Below are 17,563 nucleotides of genomic sequence, written 5' to 3'. Positions count from 1 at the left end.
CTATAGACTTTACTGTATGTGGTTTGGGTTACATTGCTTCAGGTGCCCGCCATACTACTGAGACTGACCACCTGATCTAGGTCAATTGGGAAGATTGAAGGGTATACTTAGAGATTGTGACATAGATGGGTCCATTATATTGCCTATCCCCTATACATAACCTTTTGGGGAAGGTTTGACTTAAGAACTACTTATATATGCACCGTGCCACTCATCAGGTCCAGTAACGAGACAGTCCAGCTGGTTTGGTCATTGCCTTCCTGCCTTGCACCCGCTATCCATTCACCATTAAGAGCACCCCAGTAACCACAAGACCCCCAAAACCCAGGGTATGCCCCGAGGAACGGAAAGGCTGTGCCCCCCATACCACTGAAGCAGGGATCAGCCACCGTGATCATTACCATCACCATCCTCCCTGCAGCCACCACTCCCATCCTCCTCGTGCCTTCCTGGCAGGCCAGCACACTGCACTTTTATGTAAACCACCACCACGACATCAGGCAGCTGGGAATTAGGGTTCCAAACATGTCCATAACGTATAGTAAATGAGGACACAACTTACTAGGAGAGGAGTCTGGGCCGGAGAAGCTGAGGATCGGTCACCTTGCTTTACTGCTTGATAATTATTACAAATGTTCTCAAATATATTCTGTTTAGTTAAAGGGGTTGTCTAACTTCAAGAAATGGCCTTTATCATGTAGAAAAAGTAAATCCAAGGCACTTACTAATGTATTGTGATTGTCCATATTGCCTCCTTTACTGACTTCATTAATTTTTCCATTACATTATTATACACACGGCTCGCTTCCAGGGGTTGCGAGTACGACCACCCTGCAATCCAGCAGCGGTGGTCGTGCTTGCACACTAGGGGAAAAGGCGCTGACCTCTCTGGTGGCCAGATGTGAGGGAGCGTGCATCTTCCGTCCCAACCATCTCATATCGTGCGCTGCAGCGATGGTCATATATCCCCTGGAAGCGAGCAGTGTATAATGCGATGGAAAAATGAATCCAGCCAGCAAAGGAGGCAATATGGACAATCACAATACATTAGTAAGTGCTTTGTATTAACTTTCTCTACAAGATAAATGCCATTTTCTGAAGTGAGATAACAAGTTATCATCTATACCAGGGATCAGCAACCTCCGGCACTGCAGCTGTTCTGAAACTACAACTCCCAGAATGCTCCGATCCTTCTATGGGAGTTAGAAGAACAGAAGAGCATGTTTTCATGCTGGGAGTTGTAGTGCCAAAGGTTGCTGACCCCTGACCTATACAAAGGATAGAGAAGAACTATTAGACGAATGGGGGCCAGATTCCCAAAATGAACGGAACAGCAGGTTGAGCATATGAACTGTCAGTGTAGTACTCTGCCATCTCCTGCAGTCCCATGGAGATCATACATGCTATACATGCCATCGTATTCATTTCAGAGGCCCCCGGTAGGTGGGGGCCCCATTCTCATGATATCACTGATCTAACCGTTATCCCCTAGCCCTTGGATAGTGGATGACTTGTGACAACCGAAATAGCCCTTCCCACATCCTAAAGGTAAATCTTCAAATTCAAGGAGCTGCCTACTTTAAAAGCTGCTGGCAAAGAGGCCTGCTGCCCGACTGTGCCTGGCATAGGCGGACACCCCCTTTAAATGCATAAAAACCAAAAATGTATAAAATGAATACAGACGTACACTGAGCGGATGGTCCAGAACCGCGTCCATACACTGCCGCTTCCTCATGTTCACCACGTTGAGATCAATGACCATGTCTTCACACATCTCCATGTTTCACTTCAGAGAGGGCCCCTAAGAGAAGAATACAATCCCAGTAAAGTCAGAGCTTATTGCTGCATACCATCTATAGGGTTATAACGGATAAAAGCCCCCCTTCATCCACAGCCGAGCGGTGCCAAGTGTCCGGCTGTGGTGTCTGGGAGTAGAACCCTGTCAGTGATCTGCGGAGGTCATATAATCCGGGTGTCAGTATACACTGCAATGAGTGTCAGGAGATGAGTTATAAGGGGGTCACCTGCTGTCCCAAAATGGAACTCCTCCCGGATCTCAGGAGTAAGAGTCAGACACGTTCCCTGGAAAGTCCCGGATCAAATCGTCTCTTACAAAACAATCTCCGGGCGCTGCCCTGAAGATAAGCCCGGGTGCACTTTGGATCACTCGGATACACCTTACCTTTGTCTTTCACTGATAAAACTTTCATGACATTCAGATTTTTTTAACCACTTTCTTATTTTTCCTGGAAAAATGAAAACTTTTTTTTATTGGATTTTCTAATTTCACTCAGAGATCTCTTATCACATTAGGGCAGAAAACAACAAGAATCCCTGCGGATTTTAAGGGCCCAATTACAAATTCCAGGGGCCAACTGAAGTGAATTTTATTTTCAGTAACAAGAATTTGTATGGCCATAAACACACAGCGTCAGTTGTAAGCAACGTTTTCCTCCCCCCTGAATGTCAGTTAAAGGCCTCATGCACACGACTGTATGTATTTTGCATTCCGCAAAAAATACGGATAACGTCTGTGTGACATCAGTGTTGCATCCGTGGCCCTGCAAAAAAAAAAAAAAACATGGCGGCATGCATTTGGCAGACTGCAAACCACTTCTGGCCATGTGCATGGGGCCTCATTCTGTTGCCTGTACTCTCAGATTAGCGTATTCGGCTTCATTATTCTAGCCGTTAGGGTTCATCCAGCAGCGGATAAAAACTAAGTGAATAACGTACGTTTTTTCTTGATAAAATGGCTTTGTATTTCACACTCTCCATGGCACAGGATGAAATCCAACCTGGAGATCCGCAGATAAATCGACCTGCCGTTAAGGCCTCATGCAATGCACACGACCGTACCCGTTTTTGTAGTCCACAAACCGTGAATCTGCAAAACACGGATGCCGGACGTGCACATCCCCCCCATTTCCCTTTCCGTAGTTTATGACCATCCCAAAGTCATCAATACACATTAATGTTGGAGAAACTCAACAATTTTGAAAGGCCCGATCCTTAGGCTACTTTCACACTAGCGCTAATGTTTTCCGGTCTTGAGATCCGTCATAGGGTCTCAATACCGGGGAAAAAAAAAAATAAACGCTTACGTTTTGTCCCCATTCATTGTCAATGAGGACATAACGTAACTGAACAGAACGGAATACTCCAAAATGCATTCCGTTCCGTTCTCATACCGGAGAGCATGCTGCGGTTTACTTTCTGTCCCGAGATGCGGAGCAAGACGGATGACGTCATGACCCACAATGCAAGTCAATGGGAACGGATCCGTTTTTTCTGTTATTGAGCCCCGAGGACGGAACTCAACACCGGAAAAGAAAAAAACACTAGTGTGAAAGTACCCTCAGTTTTCCTGGAAGGTTAAAATGGGTCTATCAAAATAAACACGCATGCTCAGCTGGACAAGACGCGCAGGCCTAACAGAGCTTTCCTAAACTTCTCTGCGGATCATCGAGTTGTCCATTTGAGGACTTGAGTGAAAAGTGTAAACCGGCTCTTCTGCACTGATTGCTTTAATTGCACTCAAAATTCCAGAAGCCAAATCTGCCCCACAGGCAATTACAGGACGAGCCTGTACAGCCTGCCGAACCGCGCGGGATTGGGGGGGGGGTCAAGCCATTTGAACCACCCTCCCTGGGAGAAGTGGAAACCTGATACAAGGCTTTGCTGTAACGACAAGATTATTAGACTTTATGCTAAAGTTACTAATATTATTAATGATAACTGCAGCCTAGAGCTGGACGAGCTCTGCTACATCACTGCAGCCGCCATACTCCACCAGCCCCCCCCCCCCTTCATAATGGCCCCTAATATTTCAAAACAGGAGTTGCTGCTATAAAATTTCAAGACACAACGAAGATCTGTCCGGAAGAGTTTTAAAAACACTTTCATTTGCCAGAGACTGGGGAAAAAATATAGCACCTGAGGCCTGATGTACGTAAGGCTGCGTCCACATCTGCGGCAGCCATTCGCTATTCGAATTTCTACGATCCCCATCGCTATAATGGGCTCCGCCAGTTCCCTTCACGGCTGCTGGATTTCTACCACACAAAAAAACAAAAACGTAATGCCTGCCACCGATGTGGACGTAGCCATCTTGATGGGCCACTCACATCCGTATTTTGTAGCAGATCTGTGTGGCCGCTCCGCAAGCTACACAACGTGAAGTGTCGGCGCACGCAGAGGGTAGTCGTACATGTAGCCAGGGGCGGACTGGGAACTTAAAGGGGTTATCCAGCCCCTATAATGACCCCCCCCTCCCCTTCAATGCCCGAGCCCCTCATATACATTATACCTGCTCCTCCGGATCCCTGCACGACTGCATCGCCCCATTGTGCAGATCAAAACATCCGGCAATGGGGGGGAGCAGCCAATGGCAGGCCGCGATCGGGGCGTTCAGGGATACTCGCACCATTTTGCAAGCAGGTTCAGTCAGTTTTGTCTGCGATTGCGTTCAGTTGTTCACACGTGAAAAACAAAAAAAAAACTATGGCTTACAAAAACATCTCCTAGCAACCATCATTGAAAAACATATTACCCCGGGACTATATGCGGATGCGATGCGTCCTTCACTGAAGCCCCATTCACATGAAAAACGCAGAATATAGAACATGCTGCGATTCTCACGCGACGCAGAACTGATGCGTGAAAAACAACGCTCATGTACACAGACCCATTACAATGAATGGGTCAGGATTCAGTGCGGGTGCTGTGCCTTCACGTCACGCATTGTACCCGCGTGGAAAACTCGCTTGTGTGAAAGGGGCCTTATAGCGGCTGCATGTTGTACAGGGGCAGCAATACCATAGTGCAAAATACCGGCCCATCACAACCATATACCACAAGGCAGTGCAATATATTGCCCCAAAAGCTGCCCCTCTGTGGTGGCCATCAGTAGCTGCCATCTTCTGTAAGACATGGAGCAGGGGGCCGAGGTGCGGCCACGGCAGTTGAATTCAGGAGGGCACACGTGGTCGCTGGCCGGGTACATGAGAGCTCAATAGGTACCCGGCCAGCAGCAGCCAGGAGGGCTCGGGTGGACACCCCCCTATAGCCTATACAGTGTATGTATAGAGTATACGAGATAGATATATATATATATATATATATATATATCTATGTAGAGAATCGGACAGCACTCCAAGACTTGAAAAAAGTAGAAATCTTTATTCACCCATGTGAAAAATAATTGCAACGTTTCAGCTCACAATCGAGCCTTTCTCAAGCAATGAAACACATTGCTTGAGAAAGGCTCGATTGTGAGCTGAAACGTTGCAATTATTTTTCACATGGGTGAATAAAGATTTCTACTTTTTCAAGTCTTGGAGTGCTGTCCGATTCTCTACATATATAAGAAGGTGAAAGCTCATTCCTTTGGACATAGCACCTGAGCCAACAGACTGGTGCCGCCAAATCCCTTTTTCTGCTATATATATATATATATATAGCGATGAAAATTCAAAGCGGCACTCCTGGTAGTAAATGTGTGGGTGCCAGCGGTGAACACACCTTACCAAGGTGTAAATTCTAGAATGAATAAAAGACACCGCAGCACATCCGTTTGGTGAAAAAAGTGGGACCCTTTATTCACCTGTGCGACGTTTCGGTCCGCTCACTGGGACCATTCTCTTGCTTGAGAATGGTCCCAGTGAGCGGACCGAAACGTCGCACAGGTGAATAAAGGGTCCCACTTTTTTCACCAAACGGATGTGCTGCGGTGTCTTTTATTCATTCTATATATATATATATATTAACAGCCTATACAGCATACGGCCTATATAGTGTATATAGCATACGGCCTATATAGTGTATATAGCATACGGCCTATATAGTGTATATAGCATACGGCCTATATAGTATACGGCCTATATAGTGTACATAGTATACGGCCTATATAGTGTATATAGCATACGGCCTATATAGTATACGGCCTATATAGTATACGGCCTATATAGTGTACATAGTATACGGCCTATATAGTGTATACAGCATACGGCCTATATAGTGTATATAGCATACGGCCTATATAGTATACGGCCTATATAGTATACATAGTATACGGCCTATATAGTGTACATAGTATACGGCCTTTATAGTGTACATAGTATACGGCCTTTATAGTGTACATAGTATACGGCCTTTATAGTGTACATAGTATACGGCCTATATAGTGTACATAGTATACGGCCTGGGATAAGCGGCATCAGTGCAGAATAAGATGAAGCTAACCTTCACTGTTCCTAGAGATCTTCTCTGCAGCTCCAGCCCCCAGACCATGGCAGCCCTGCACAAGAAGTACAACCCTAATTATAACAGCCCTGGAAGGGCCACAGGGCTCGCAGACACGTGCAGTCAGCAGCATCAGCTGGGCTAGACACCATGCCGTGCCCCATTTAGTGCCCAATCTCTCATCGAAGAGGAGGACTACAACTCCTATCCGACCCCCTTGGCCACAAGCAGATGAAATGAATTTTGCCCAGGACTGGTTAACCCCATTCTAACAAGGGAGCGTGAGGACCACTTACCGCTCACTCTGCCGCCCGTCCCGATGTCAGTGAGGGGACCCCGCGAGCAGCTCCTCTCCGCTGGGGGCCACCCGCCGCTCAGAACGTGGACAGTGCTACAATGTATCAGCCGGCCCTCCTCCAGCCAATCAGCGCGCGGCGTTCAAAGCCAGTGACGTCACGAACCAATGCCTGCTAGTAACAGGGAAGCGGAGAGGAGGACTTAACCCCTGGTGTGCCGTGCCTCTGGCTGAGAGCGCAGAGAAGTAGCTGCTCCTGTAGAACAGAGTCCCGTCCAAGGAAGGTCCTTGTAGGCGCCATAGTTTCATTCTTTGGGGACAAGTGGTCCCTATGTTTGATCCAAGTCCCTCCGTCCCTCTTTGATCCTTAAATGTCTCTCTTTTTGACCCGGGGAATTAATGCAGAAATGTGCAATACTACATTTACTATAAATTGTTCCTCACACTTGCGTTCGGAGCGGATCCGTCTGGTGTCTGCACAGACGGATCCGCTCATATAATAGGCTCTTTCACACTTGCGTTCTTTTCTTCCGGCATAGAGTTCCGTCGTCGGGGCTCTATGCCGGAAGAATCCTGATCAGTTTTATCCTAATGCATTCTGAATGGCGAGAAATCCGTTCAGGGTGCATCAGGATGTCTTCAGTTCCGGACCGGAAGGTTTTTTTGGCCGGAGAAAATACCGCAGCATGCCGCGCTTTTTGCTCCGGCCAAAAATCCTGAAGACTTGCCGCAAGGCCGGATCTGGAATTAATGCCCATTGAAAGGCATTGATCCGGATCCGGCCTTAAGCTAAACGTCGTTTTGGCGCATTGCCGGATCCGACGTTTAGCTTTTTCTGAATGGTTACCATGGCTGCCGGGACGCTAAAGTCCTGTTCAGCCATGGTAAAGTGTAGTGGGGAGCGGGGAGCAGTATACTTACCGTCCGTGCGGCTCCCGGGGCGCTCCAGAGTGACGTCAGGGCGCCCCACGCTCATGGATGACGTGATCGCATGGACACGTCATCCATGCGCATGGGGCGCTCTGACGTCACTCTGGAGCGCCCCGGGAGCCGCAGCGGACTGTAAGTATACCGCTCCCCTGCTCCCCGCTCCTACTATGGCAACCAGGACTTTAATAGCGTCCTGGCTGCCATAGTAACACTGAAAGCATTTTGAAGACTGATCCGTCTTCAAATGCTTTCAGTACACTTGCGTTTTTCCGGATCCGGCGTGTAATTCCGGCAAGTTGAGTACACGCCGGATCCGGACAACGCAAGTGTGAAAGAGGCCTAATGCAGACGATGGGATACGTTCAGAACGGATCCGTCTGCATTATATAGTAGAAAAAATTCAGTGTGAAAGTTACTCAGACGGATCCGTCCAGACTTTACATTGAAAGTCAATGGGGGACGGATCAGTTTGAAAATTGAGCCATATTGTGTCAACTTCAAACGGATCCTTCCCCATTGACTTCCATTGTAAGTCTGGACGGATCCGTTTGCCTCCGCACGGCCTGGCGGACACCCGAACGCTGCAAGCAGTGTTCAGGTGTCCGCCTGCTGAGCGGAGCGGAGGACAGACGGTGCCAGACTGATGCATTCTGAGCGGATCCGCGTCCACTCAGAATGCATTAGGGCTGGACGTTCGGGCCGCTTGTGAGCCCCTTCAAACGGAACTCACAAGCGGACACCCGAACGCTAGTGTGAAAGTAGCTGTAGATTAGACCAGAACTTCATTATTTCTACCTTGGGGCTGCTTTCATCCGCCATAGATCTGCACAGACGGATCCGTTCAGATATTACAACCGTCTGCATCCGTTCAGGACGGATCCGTTTGTATTATCTGTAACATCGCCAAAACGGATCCGTCTTGAACATCATTGAAAGTCAATGGGGGACGGATCCGTTTTCTATTGTGTCAGTGAAAATCCATTTGGCTCAGTTTCATCAGACAGACAACGAAACAGTGCAGGCCGCCTCCAGAGCGCAATGGAGACGGAACGGAGGCAAACTGATGCATTCTGAGCGGATCCTTAAGGCTACTTTCACACTTGCGGCAGTGTGATCCGGCGGGCAGTTCCGTCGTCGGAACTGGCCGCCGGATCCGCCGATCTGCCGCTGACTGAAAGCATTTGTGAGACGGATCCGGATGCGGATCCGTCTCACAAATGCATTGCAAGGATGGATCCGTCTTTCCGCTTGTCATGCGGACAGACGGATCCGTCTTGTACATTTTTTCACATTTTTACCGATCTGCGCATGCGCATGCCGGAACGACGGATCCGGCATTCCAATATTCTGAATGCCGGATACGGCGCTAATACATTCCTATGGGAAAAAATGCCGGATCCGGCGTTCAGGCAAGTCTTCAGTTTTTTTTCGCCGGAGAGAAAACCCTAGCATGCTGCGGTTTTCTCTTTTGCCTGATCAGTCAAAACGACTGAACTGAAGACGTCCTGATGCAAACTGAACGGATTACTCTCCATTCAGAATGCAAGGGGATAATCCTGATCAGTTCTTTTCCGGTATAGAGCTCCTGTGACGGAACTCTATGCCGGAAAAGAAAAACGCAAGTGTGAAAGTACCCTTACCATTCAGAATGCATTAGGGCAAAACTGATTTGTTTTGGACCGCTTGTGAGAGCCCTGAACGGATCTCGGAAACGGAAACCAAAACGCCAGTGTGAATTTATGTGCTAATATTTAAATAGATATTGAAGCGCAAGAAAAACCGCTCACATGCTGTTAAAAAAATAAAGGACCTTCCACTCACCAAACCGACCCCCGGCTGCTGCGGTTGTGACGGGGGTCAGTAATTATGCTTTGGGCGGAGTTAGAGGCGTGGCCTAGTTAGAAAAAGATTGCAGCGATGCGCGCCGCCATATATTGTCCCTCTTTGCGATTTTCTAAAGTTGGGCGGCGTGACAGCATTTCTGTATTTCCTATTGTTCCGGTGCATTGAGTAAACCAACTTTACCAAGAGCTTTGCTTAAAGGGGCAGTCTCACTTTAACAAATGGCATTAAGCCCCTTAATAATGTATTGTGATTCTCCATATTGCCTCCTTTGCTGGCTTGATTCATTTCTCCATCACATTATACACTGCTCGATTCTATGGTTACGACCACCCTGCAATCCATCAGCGGTGGTCGTACTTGCACACTATGGCCTCTTTCACACGGGCGTCAGTTTTTTTGCCCGGATAAGAGGCGGGTGCGTTGCGGGAAAATGCCAGTCTATGAGCTGTGCGCTGCGATTGGCCAGCACTGCAGCAAGGGACACGCCTCCTACAAAAAAATCTGTCCAATACAACAGACGGAGCTGAGACGCCGGAGCATATACCGGGCGAACGGAGCGGCGCCCAGGCATACTAGTAAGTGCAGGGGGACCCCTGGGCGCCGCTCTGCCCACAGGTATAGTTAGTTTTGAGTTTGTATATTAGTGAAAGGTCCTCTTTAAGGACCTTTGATGATGTCACTCCGGTCATCACATGGTTCACCATGGTAAAAGACCATGTGATGACCGGAGTGACGTCATCAAAGGTCCTTAACCTCTATTTAATGCAGCAGCTCACCCCAGGTCCTGTTCAGCAGAGGAGACACAAGGAGATGCCAGGCTTCGCGATCAAGTGGACTAAGGTGAGTTAAATTTTATTTTATTTTTTAACCCCTCTAGCGCTGGTTTACTATGCATTCTGTATTCAGAAAGCTATTATTTTCCCTTATAACCATGTTATAAGGGAAAATAATAATGATCGGGTCTCCATCCCGATCGTCTCCTAGCAACCGTGCGTGAAAATCGCACCGCATCCGTACTTGCTTGCGAATGCTATGCGATTTTCACGCTTCCCATTCACTTCTATGGGGCCTGCGTCGTGTGAAAATCGGACAATATAGAGCATGCTGCGATTTTCACTCAACGCACAAGTGATGCATGAAAATCACCGCTCATGTGAACAGCCCCATAGAAATGAATGGGTCCGGATTCAGTGCGGGTGCAATACGTTCACCGCACGCATCGCACCCCCACGGAAAACTCGCCTGTGTGAAAGGGGCCTATAGGAAAAGCACCGGCTCCTATGTGCCCTCCCGCGGTCCCGGCCACCAGAGAAGCCGGCGCTTTTTCCTATAGTGTGCAAACATGACCACTGCTGCTGGATTGCAGGGTGGTCGTATCCATGGAAACGAGCAGTGTATAATTTGATGGAGAAATGAATCAAGCCAGCAAAGGAGGCAATATGGACAATCACAATACACTAGTAAGTGCCTTGTGGTAACTTTCTCTGCATGATACATGCCACTTACTGGAGTGAGAGACGACCCCTTTAAAGAAACCAAACTCCCTTCTCCTCCGCTTCCGGTCTCTGCTGAACCATCAAAGCTGCTGTCCAATCAATAGCCCCAGAGGAGGCAGCCTTCACACATCACCGCTGAGGTCACTGCATGGCGGCAGTGGTGACATTCCTGTAGATGGCATATCACACGTCAGGTCCAAAGGAGACCAGGGCTGGAACTGGAGTGCGTCAGGTGAGTCTTCTCCCAGGGATGTAGCTAAAGCCTCAGGGGCCCTGGCACAAGAGTTCAGCTTGGACCCCCCTTCCCTCAGGGCTTTGTGGCCAGGAGCAGGGAAGCACATCGCCTTCCTGCTGCCTGGGACACAAATTGAAACACGGCACCCCCCCCCCCCCCATGCCAAATTCTCAACCTAACCCCTTCCCTCCAGCCAGAGGTGTAACTTGACCTGCATGAACTTTCTATAATACCGGTGTCTTCTCATGTGGCAGAAGAAGGGTCTTTGGGCCCCGCAGGCTCCTGGACCCGGTAGCGACCTCTGCACCCCCCTATAGCTATGTCCCTGCCTGGTCATATCCATACAGCGTGTTGTTTTGCCCTAGGGCTGCAGCTACCGAGTCCTCTATTGATTAATCCAACTATTTTTCGAGTACTCTAATAACAAAAACTAATTAAAAGAATGTTTTTCTTTATAAAAACTCATCAACCCCCCCAGTGCCATCAGGCTCCGCCCTAGTTCCATCAGCTGTCCCCTAGTGCCATCAGCTGCCCCCTAGTGCCATCAGCTGCCCCCCAGTGCCATCAGCTGCCCCCTCAGTGCCATCAGCTGTCCCCCAGTGCCATCAGCTGTCCCCTAGTGCCATCAGCTGCCCCCCAGTGTTATCAGCTGCCCCCCCAGTGCCATCAGCTGCCCCCTCAGTGCCATCAGCTGTCCCCCAGTGCCATCAGCTGTCCCCTAGTGCCATCAGCTGCCCCCCAGTGCCATCAGCTGCCCCCTCAGTGCCATCAGCTGTCCCCCAGTGCCATCAGCTGTCCCCCAGTGCCATCAGGCTCCGCCCTAGTTCCATCAGCTGCCCCCTAGTGCCATCAGCTGCCCCCCCCCCAGTGCCATCAGCTGCCCCCCAGTGCCATCAGCTGCCCCCAGTGCCATCAGCTGCCCCCTAGTGCCATTAGCTGCCCCCAGTGCCATCAGCTGCCCCCTAGTGCCATTAGCTGCCCCCCCAGTGCCATCAGCTGCCCTCTAGTGCCATCAGCTGCCCCCTAGTGCCATTAGCTGCCCCCAGTGCCATCAGCTGTCCCCCCAGTGCCATCAGCTGTCCCCCAGTGCCATCAGCTGCCCCCTAGTGCCATTAGCTGCCCCCCAGTGCCATCAGCTGCCCCCCAGTGCCATCAGCTGCCCCTAGTGCCATCAGCTGCCCCCTCAGTGCCATCAGCTGCCCCCCAGTGCCTTCAGCTACCCCCCAGTGCCATCAGCTACCCCCCCAGTGCCATCAGCTGCCCCCCAGTGCCATCAGCTGCCCCCATTGCCATTAGCTGCCCCCCAGTGCCATCAGCTGCCCCCTAGTGCCATCAGCTGCCCCCTCAGTGCCATCAGCTGCCCCCTCAGTGCCATCAGCTGTCCCCCCAGTGCCATCAGCTGTCCCCCCAGTGCCATCAGCTGTCCCCCAGTGCCATCAGCTTCCCCCTCAGTGCCATCAGCTGTCCCTCCAGTGGCATCAGCTGTCCCCCGTGCCATCAGCTGCCCCCTCAGCTGTCCCCTCAGTGCCATCAGCTGCCCCCCAGTGCCACCAGCTTGCTGCCTAGTGTGACCAGCTTGCCCCCCAGTGCCATCAGCTTGCCCCCCAGTGCCACCAGCTTGCCCCCCAGTGCCACCAGCTTGCCTCCCAGTGCCACCATGTCCCCAGCGCCAGTGAAATAAAATACTTACCTCTCCTGTAGGGGCGCCACTCCACAGCTCCTCCATATTCTTCTCCCCGGCACAGCCGACGCAGGAAGAAGAGAAAGAGCTGGATCCTGGGAGCCCATGACGTCTGGAGCAGTAAGTTGGTTTTTTAAATTGTATTTGATTTGTGGCATGGGGTCTGATCTGAGGTCTGAATGGGGGTCTTATTAACATTGGGGGTCTGATTGCTGGTATGATCTGAGGTCTAATAAAAACAATTTGTTTCTTATTGTCCTCCTCTAAAACCTGAGAAAATATGGTAATAATTCTGGAGCATTGTTACATTGTGCAATTCCTCAGTTATTCCTCCTAGACATGCATGAATAAGGGCCCTCTCACATACAGCAGGCCGGGGCAGAATCACCAGAGGGAAACTGCACTTAGAACTGTTCCCAGAGTTTTCTATGGAGTCATTCATAATCATCCGGTGCATCAGTTGTGATGCTGGATGTCAAATATCGTTGGTTGGTAAATCATGCATGCCAGGTTTTCCGTCCGGTGCAGTACATATATCAGCCGTGTCTGGCTCACAAAAAATCAACACAACTGAATTATGTGCAACCAGCATAAATGACCTACTGGGTGTTACCAGTTTGGGGTGTGTCCCTGCACAGTAAGATCACACAGTCGCGTCGCTCTTGCAACGCGGCTGCTCTGTGGTCAAGGACTGCGTGGCTAGTGGGCTTTAATTAAACGTATCAGACCGCACTGTTTAATCAGTCTGTGCTTTTAATGAACGTGTGGTATTGCAGGTGCCGCATGGCCATTAACAATGCAGACCGACTAAAAGTAATTAGAGCTCGCCGCGGCCCGTACAGCGGTAAACGAGGGCATCGCAACCACGTCACAAGTGCCACATGACCCAGCCATGCCGTGTACCCTGACACTGTCCTGTCAGTGCTGACAGCATAGAGGCATGCCCCTTTAACAAGGAGAATGGTGACAATAGGAATAACAGAGGAACAACACAACACAGAATTTTAGGAAAACCTGCTTTACAATTGTTATTTCATTTTTTGAAGCAGCCATGTCTGGAGGCTGACTGATCCACTTTAGGCCCCTTTCACACGGGCGAGTATTCCGCGCAGGTGCGATGCGGGAGCTGAACGCATTGCACCCGCACTGAATCCAGACCCATTCATTTCTATGGGGCTGTGCAGATGAGCAGTGATTTTCACGCATCACTTGTGCATTGCGTGAAAATCGGAGCAAGCTCTATAATGTGCGTTTATCATGCAACGCAGGCCCCATAGAAGTGAATGGGGCTGCGTGAAAATCACAAGCATCCCCGAGCAAGTGCGGATGCGGTGCGATTTTCACGCACAGTTGCTAGGAGACGATCGGGATGGAGACCCGATCATTATTATTTTCCCTTATAACATGGTTATAAGGGAAAATAATAGCATTCTGAACACAGAATGCATAGTACAATAGCGCTGCAGGGGTTAAAAAAAACCTAAAAAATAATATAACTCACCTTAATCCACTTGTTCGCGCAGCCCGGCATCTCCTTCTGTCTTCTTCTTTGCTGTGTACAGGAAAAGGACCTGTGGTGACGTCAATTCGGTCATCACATGGTCCGTCACATGATCCATCACCATGGTAAAAGTTCATGTGATGGACCATGTGATGACCGGAGTGACGTCACCACTGGTCCTATTCCTGTACACAGCAAAGAAGAAGACAGAAGAGAAGCCGGGCTGCGCGAGCAGCTGGATTAAGGTGAGATAAAAAAAAATTTAATTTTTTTTAACCCCTCCAGCGCTATTGTACTATGCATTCTGTATTCAGAATGCTATTATTTTCCCTTATAACCATGTTATAAGGGAAAATAATACAATCTACACAACCCCGATCCCAAACATGCAGATTTTTCTCACGCGCGTGCAAAACGCATTCCAATGTTTTGCACTCGCACGGAAAAATCGCGCGTGTTCCCGCAACGCACCCGCAGCTTTTCCCGCAACGCCCGTGTGAAACCAGCCTTATAGGGTAACTGCCCTTTCACAAAAAAGGGTGATACCCCGATGTATTTTTTGGGATCGTTAGCTGAGGATTGGCTCTTAGACTTCCATGAGCCCATCTTGAAGTGGAGAGTGGAGGAGAGGGCTGATCATAGCTGGAGAGAGATGGCGGGTGTACAAGGGGAAAGGTGTGGATGCACCATATGTAATGTCGCTTGAGCAGCTGGATGTAGTAATGGGCTGTGGGGGCGAGGGTGGGGCAAGCCCTGTTGGCGCCTAAGGTAGTGATTTTATAATGTACCACCACCGCTGGTTCATAAAGTTCAGCATGATAATTTTTTAATGGACAATCTTAAAGAACACCTGTCAGCAGGATCAACCCTATTACACCAGGTAGAGTGCCTGATTGGGTTGGTCCTGCAGAGTAAAACAATACCTGTCTTATCATATTCCATTGCTCCACTCTGCTGAAAATTAACATTTAATTTATATGTTAATTCGGTTTTCAGAGCACAAAGGGGCCCGAGCCCCCGAGGGCACCAGATCTCCTCCTCTCTTACATAAGCCACTGTCCTGTCCCCATTCATCTTGACTGACCCTTTATTCTCACTCCTGCATTGTCAATTAAGGGAACCAGCTCAGACCCCCCCCGATTAAATGTTAATTTTCACCAGAATGGTGCAAAAGAATATCATAAAACAGGTATCATTTACTCAGCAGTAGTGTTGAGCGAACCTGTTTTTTAAGTTCTGCGCCCAAAGTTCGGGTTCGAGTTATCGAAGAATCCCGTTATGGATTTCGTTACCGGATAACCCGAACCCGAACTTTGGGCACAGACCTTAAATAACAGGTTTGCTTAACACTACTCAGCAGGATCAACCCATCTAGGCATTATGCTTGATTAAATAGGGTTGACCCTGCTTTCCAAGCAGCGCATGCGTAGATAGTGTGACCTACGGTGCAGGTGCCAGATTACAGGTCCAGGCAAGATGCCTCCTCCTGTAAGGGGATGGATGGAGTGACCAGGAGGGCGGAGGAGCTGTAGTGCTCTGAGGGGCTCGGACCCACCACCCCTCTGTGATTAACATATTATTAGAATGCTATTTTTCACCGCAATGGTGCAACTGAATAACATAATGATGATGTTAGGCTACTCTCACACTTTCGTTGTAGTTTTCTGGTATTGAGATCCGGCAGAGCATCTCAATATACCTGGAAAAAAACGTTTCCGTTTACATCTCGTGCATTCTGAATGGAAAGAGATCCGTTCCGGCAGCATTCCGTTTTGTGACCGGATACAAAACCGCTGCAAGCTGCGGTTTTGTGTCCGGTCATAAAAATGGATCCTGCACTAAAAGCAATATAAGTCAATGATGACTGATCCGTTTTTTTTAGGAGCTTAAAAAACCGGATCCGTCACCCATTGACTTTCAATGTATTTAGTGATGGATCCGTTTTTTTCCGTTTTGATTTCACACAACCGCGTCCTAACGGAAAGGATGCATCCTGATGTGCAAAATTAAAACGGATCAGTTTAATGCCGATATTGACATCGTCTGCCGGATCTCAATACCGGAATTAACAACGTAAGTGTGAAAGTAGCCTTAAAGGGGTTAACCCAGGAAAAATATTAATATGCAACGAACAGGACATTTCAAATGTATTATAGCAATATACAGTACATGCTACAAAATATTGTTAGGCCTTTTATGTACACTTTCCTCTCTGATAGCGCCCTCCTGCCTTCAGAGTCGGATATGTTATATCTCTCTTGTTACCGGAGAAGAAAATGGGGGGACTGCATACCATAGTGCAATTTATGAGCGGAGGGACTATTTCTATCCAGAGAAGGAAGACCCCCCAAAACAGAGCTTCATCAACTGGGGAAGCAGGGTCTGCAAGAGACATCTACAAACCACTCCTGGGAGATAGAGGTACTTGATGGTCACACTGATAGGGCTGCTGCCTCTACAGAAAGTGTAGAGACCACTGCTGCAGAGAGGTGAGTAATAAAGCTCAAATAGATTAAAATAAAAGTGGATTTTAATTTTTTTTTGCATCAAAATAGTCGAAATAACTTTAAATGAGAAATTCTTCACCTATAGATAGAAATGTTTTGCTTTGAGGATACGACTACATGCGAGATGAGACGCTGTCCTGGCCAGGCTCGCAGAGTAGCGGTGATCCCATAAAAATGACTGCAAGAAATCCAACACGCCGCATTTTTGCGGGATCACCGCTACTCTGGGAACCTGGCCGTATACTAGTGTCGCTGTACCCTTAATGCATAAGAATTTATTTGTATACTAATACGTTTCCTATGTTTTTGTACATGACGTTGCTCAAGTGATTTCACTTTTGGTACCTCTTTTGTTTGCCAAAAGTACAAATTTGGACATTACCACCCTACTGCTTCATGGTCCCATGTTGGTCTGTTCGCAATGGTGACATGCTGTAGCCATCACAGCAACTGATCACTGGCTGCAGTGTTGATGAGCGATATATACCGTATTTTTTGGTTTATAAGACACACCTTTTTTTCCCAAATTAGTATGCAGGAGGTGTGGAGAATGGTGAGTGTAGCGCTGCTAGCACTGGCTGTACTCACCGCTCCTTGGTCTTCTTCTGGGCTGCACAAAGCACTGTGTCCTGACTGCACAGAATGTAGTAGGGATAGACCGATATTAATTTTGATTTTTTAGAGCCGATACCGATAATCTGTGAACTTTCAGGCCGATAGCCGATAATTTATACTGATATTCTGTGCATTTTCATTTTTGAAAAAACAAAAAATTCCTACACAAATCTGCTGAAAATGAACATGCTTATTGTTAACGTTTATCTTTTTTT

General features: G+C 48.5%; 1 protein-coding gene across 1 annotated transcript in view; it reads right to left on the bottom strand.

Annotated features, from left to right (window-relative positions):
- The window catches only part of LOC122940659 (uncharacterized protein C10orf143 homolog), a 28,842-nt gene extending 22,172 nt beyond the window's left edge, over window positions 1–6,670 (bottom strand). The window contains exons 1-2 of the mRNA XM_044297348.1: window positions 6,540–6,670; window positions 1,688–1,801 (exon numbers count right to left, since the gene is read on the bottom strand). Coding sequence (XP_044153283.1) covers window positions 1,688–1,780 — 93 coding nt within the window. The 5' untranslated portion in view covers window positions 1,781–1,801; window positions 6,540–6,670. The remainder of the gene's footprint in view (window positions 1–1,687; window positions 1,802–6,539) is intronic.
- Window positions 6,671–17,563: the final 10,893 nt, after the last annotated feature.

The sequence above is a fragment of the Bufo gargarizans genome, chromosome 6 (genome assembly GCF_014858855.1).
Source record: "Bufo gargarizans isolate SCDJY-AF-19 chromosome 6, ASM1485885v1, whole genome shotgun sequence".
Lineage (NCBI taxonomy): Eukaryota > Metazoa > Chordata > Amphibia > Anura > Bufonidae > Bufo > Bufo gargarizans.
The sequence above is the reverse complement of the archived record's forward strand: the minus strand, read 5'-3'. Positions and strand labels throughout refer to the sequence as shown.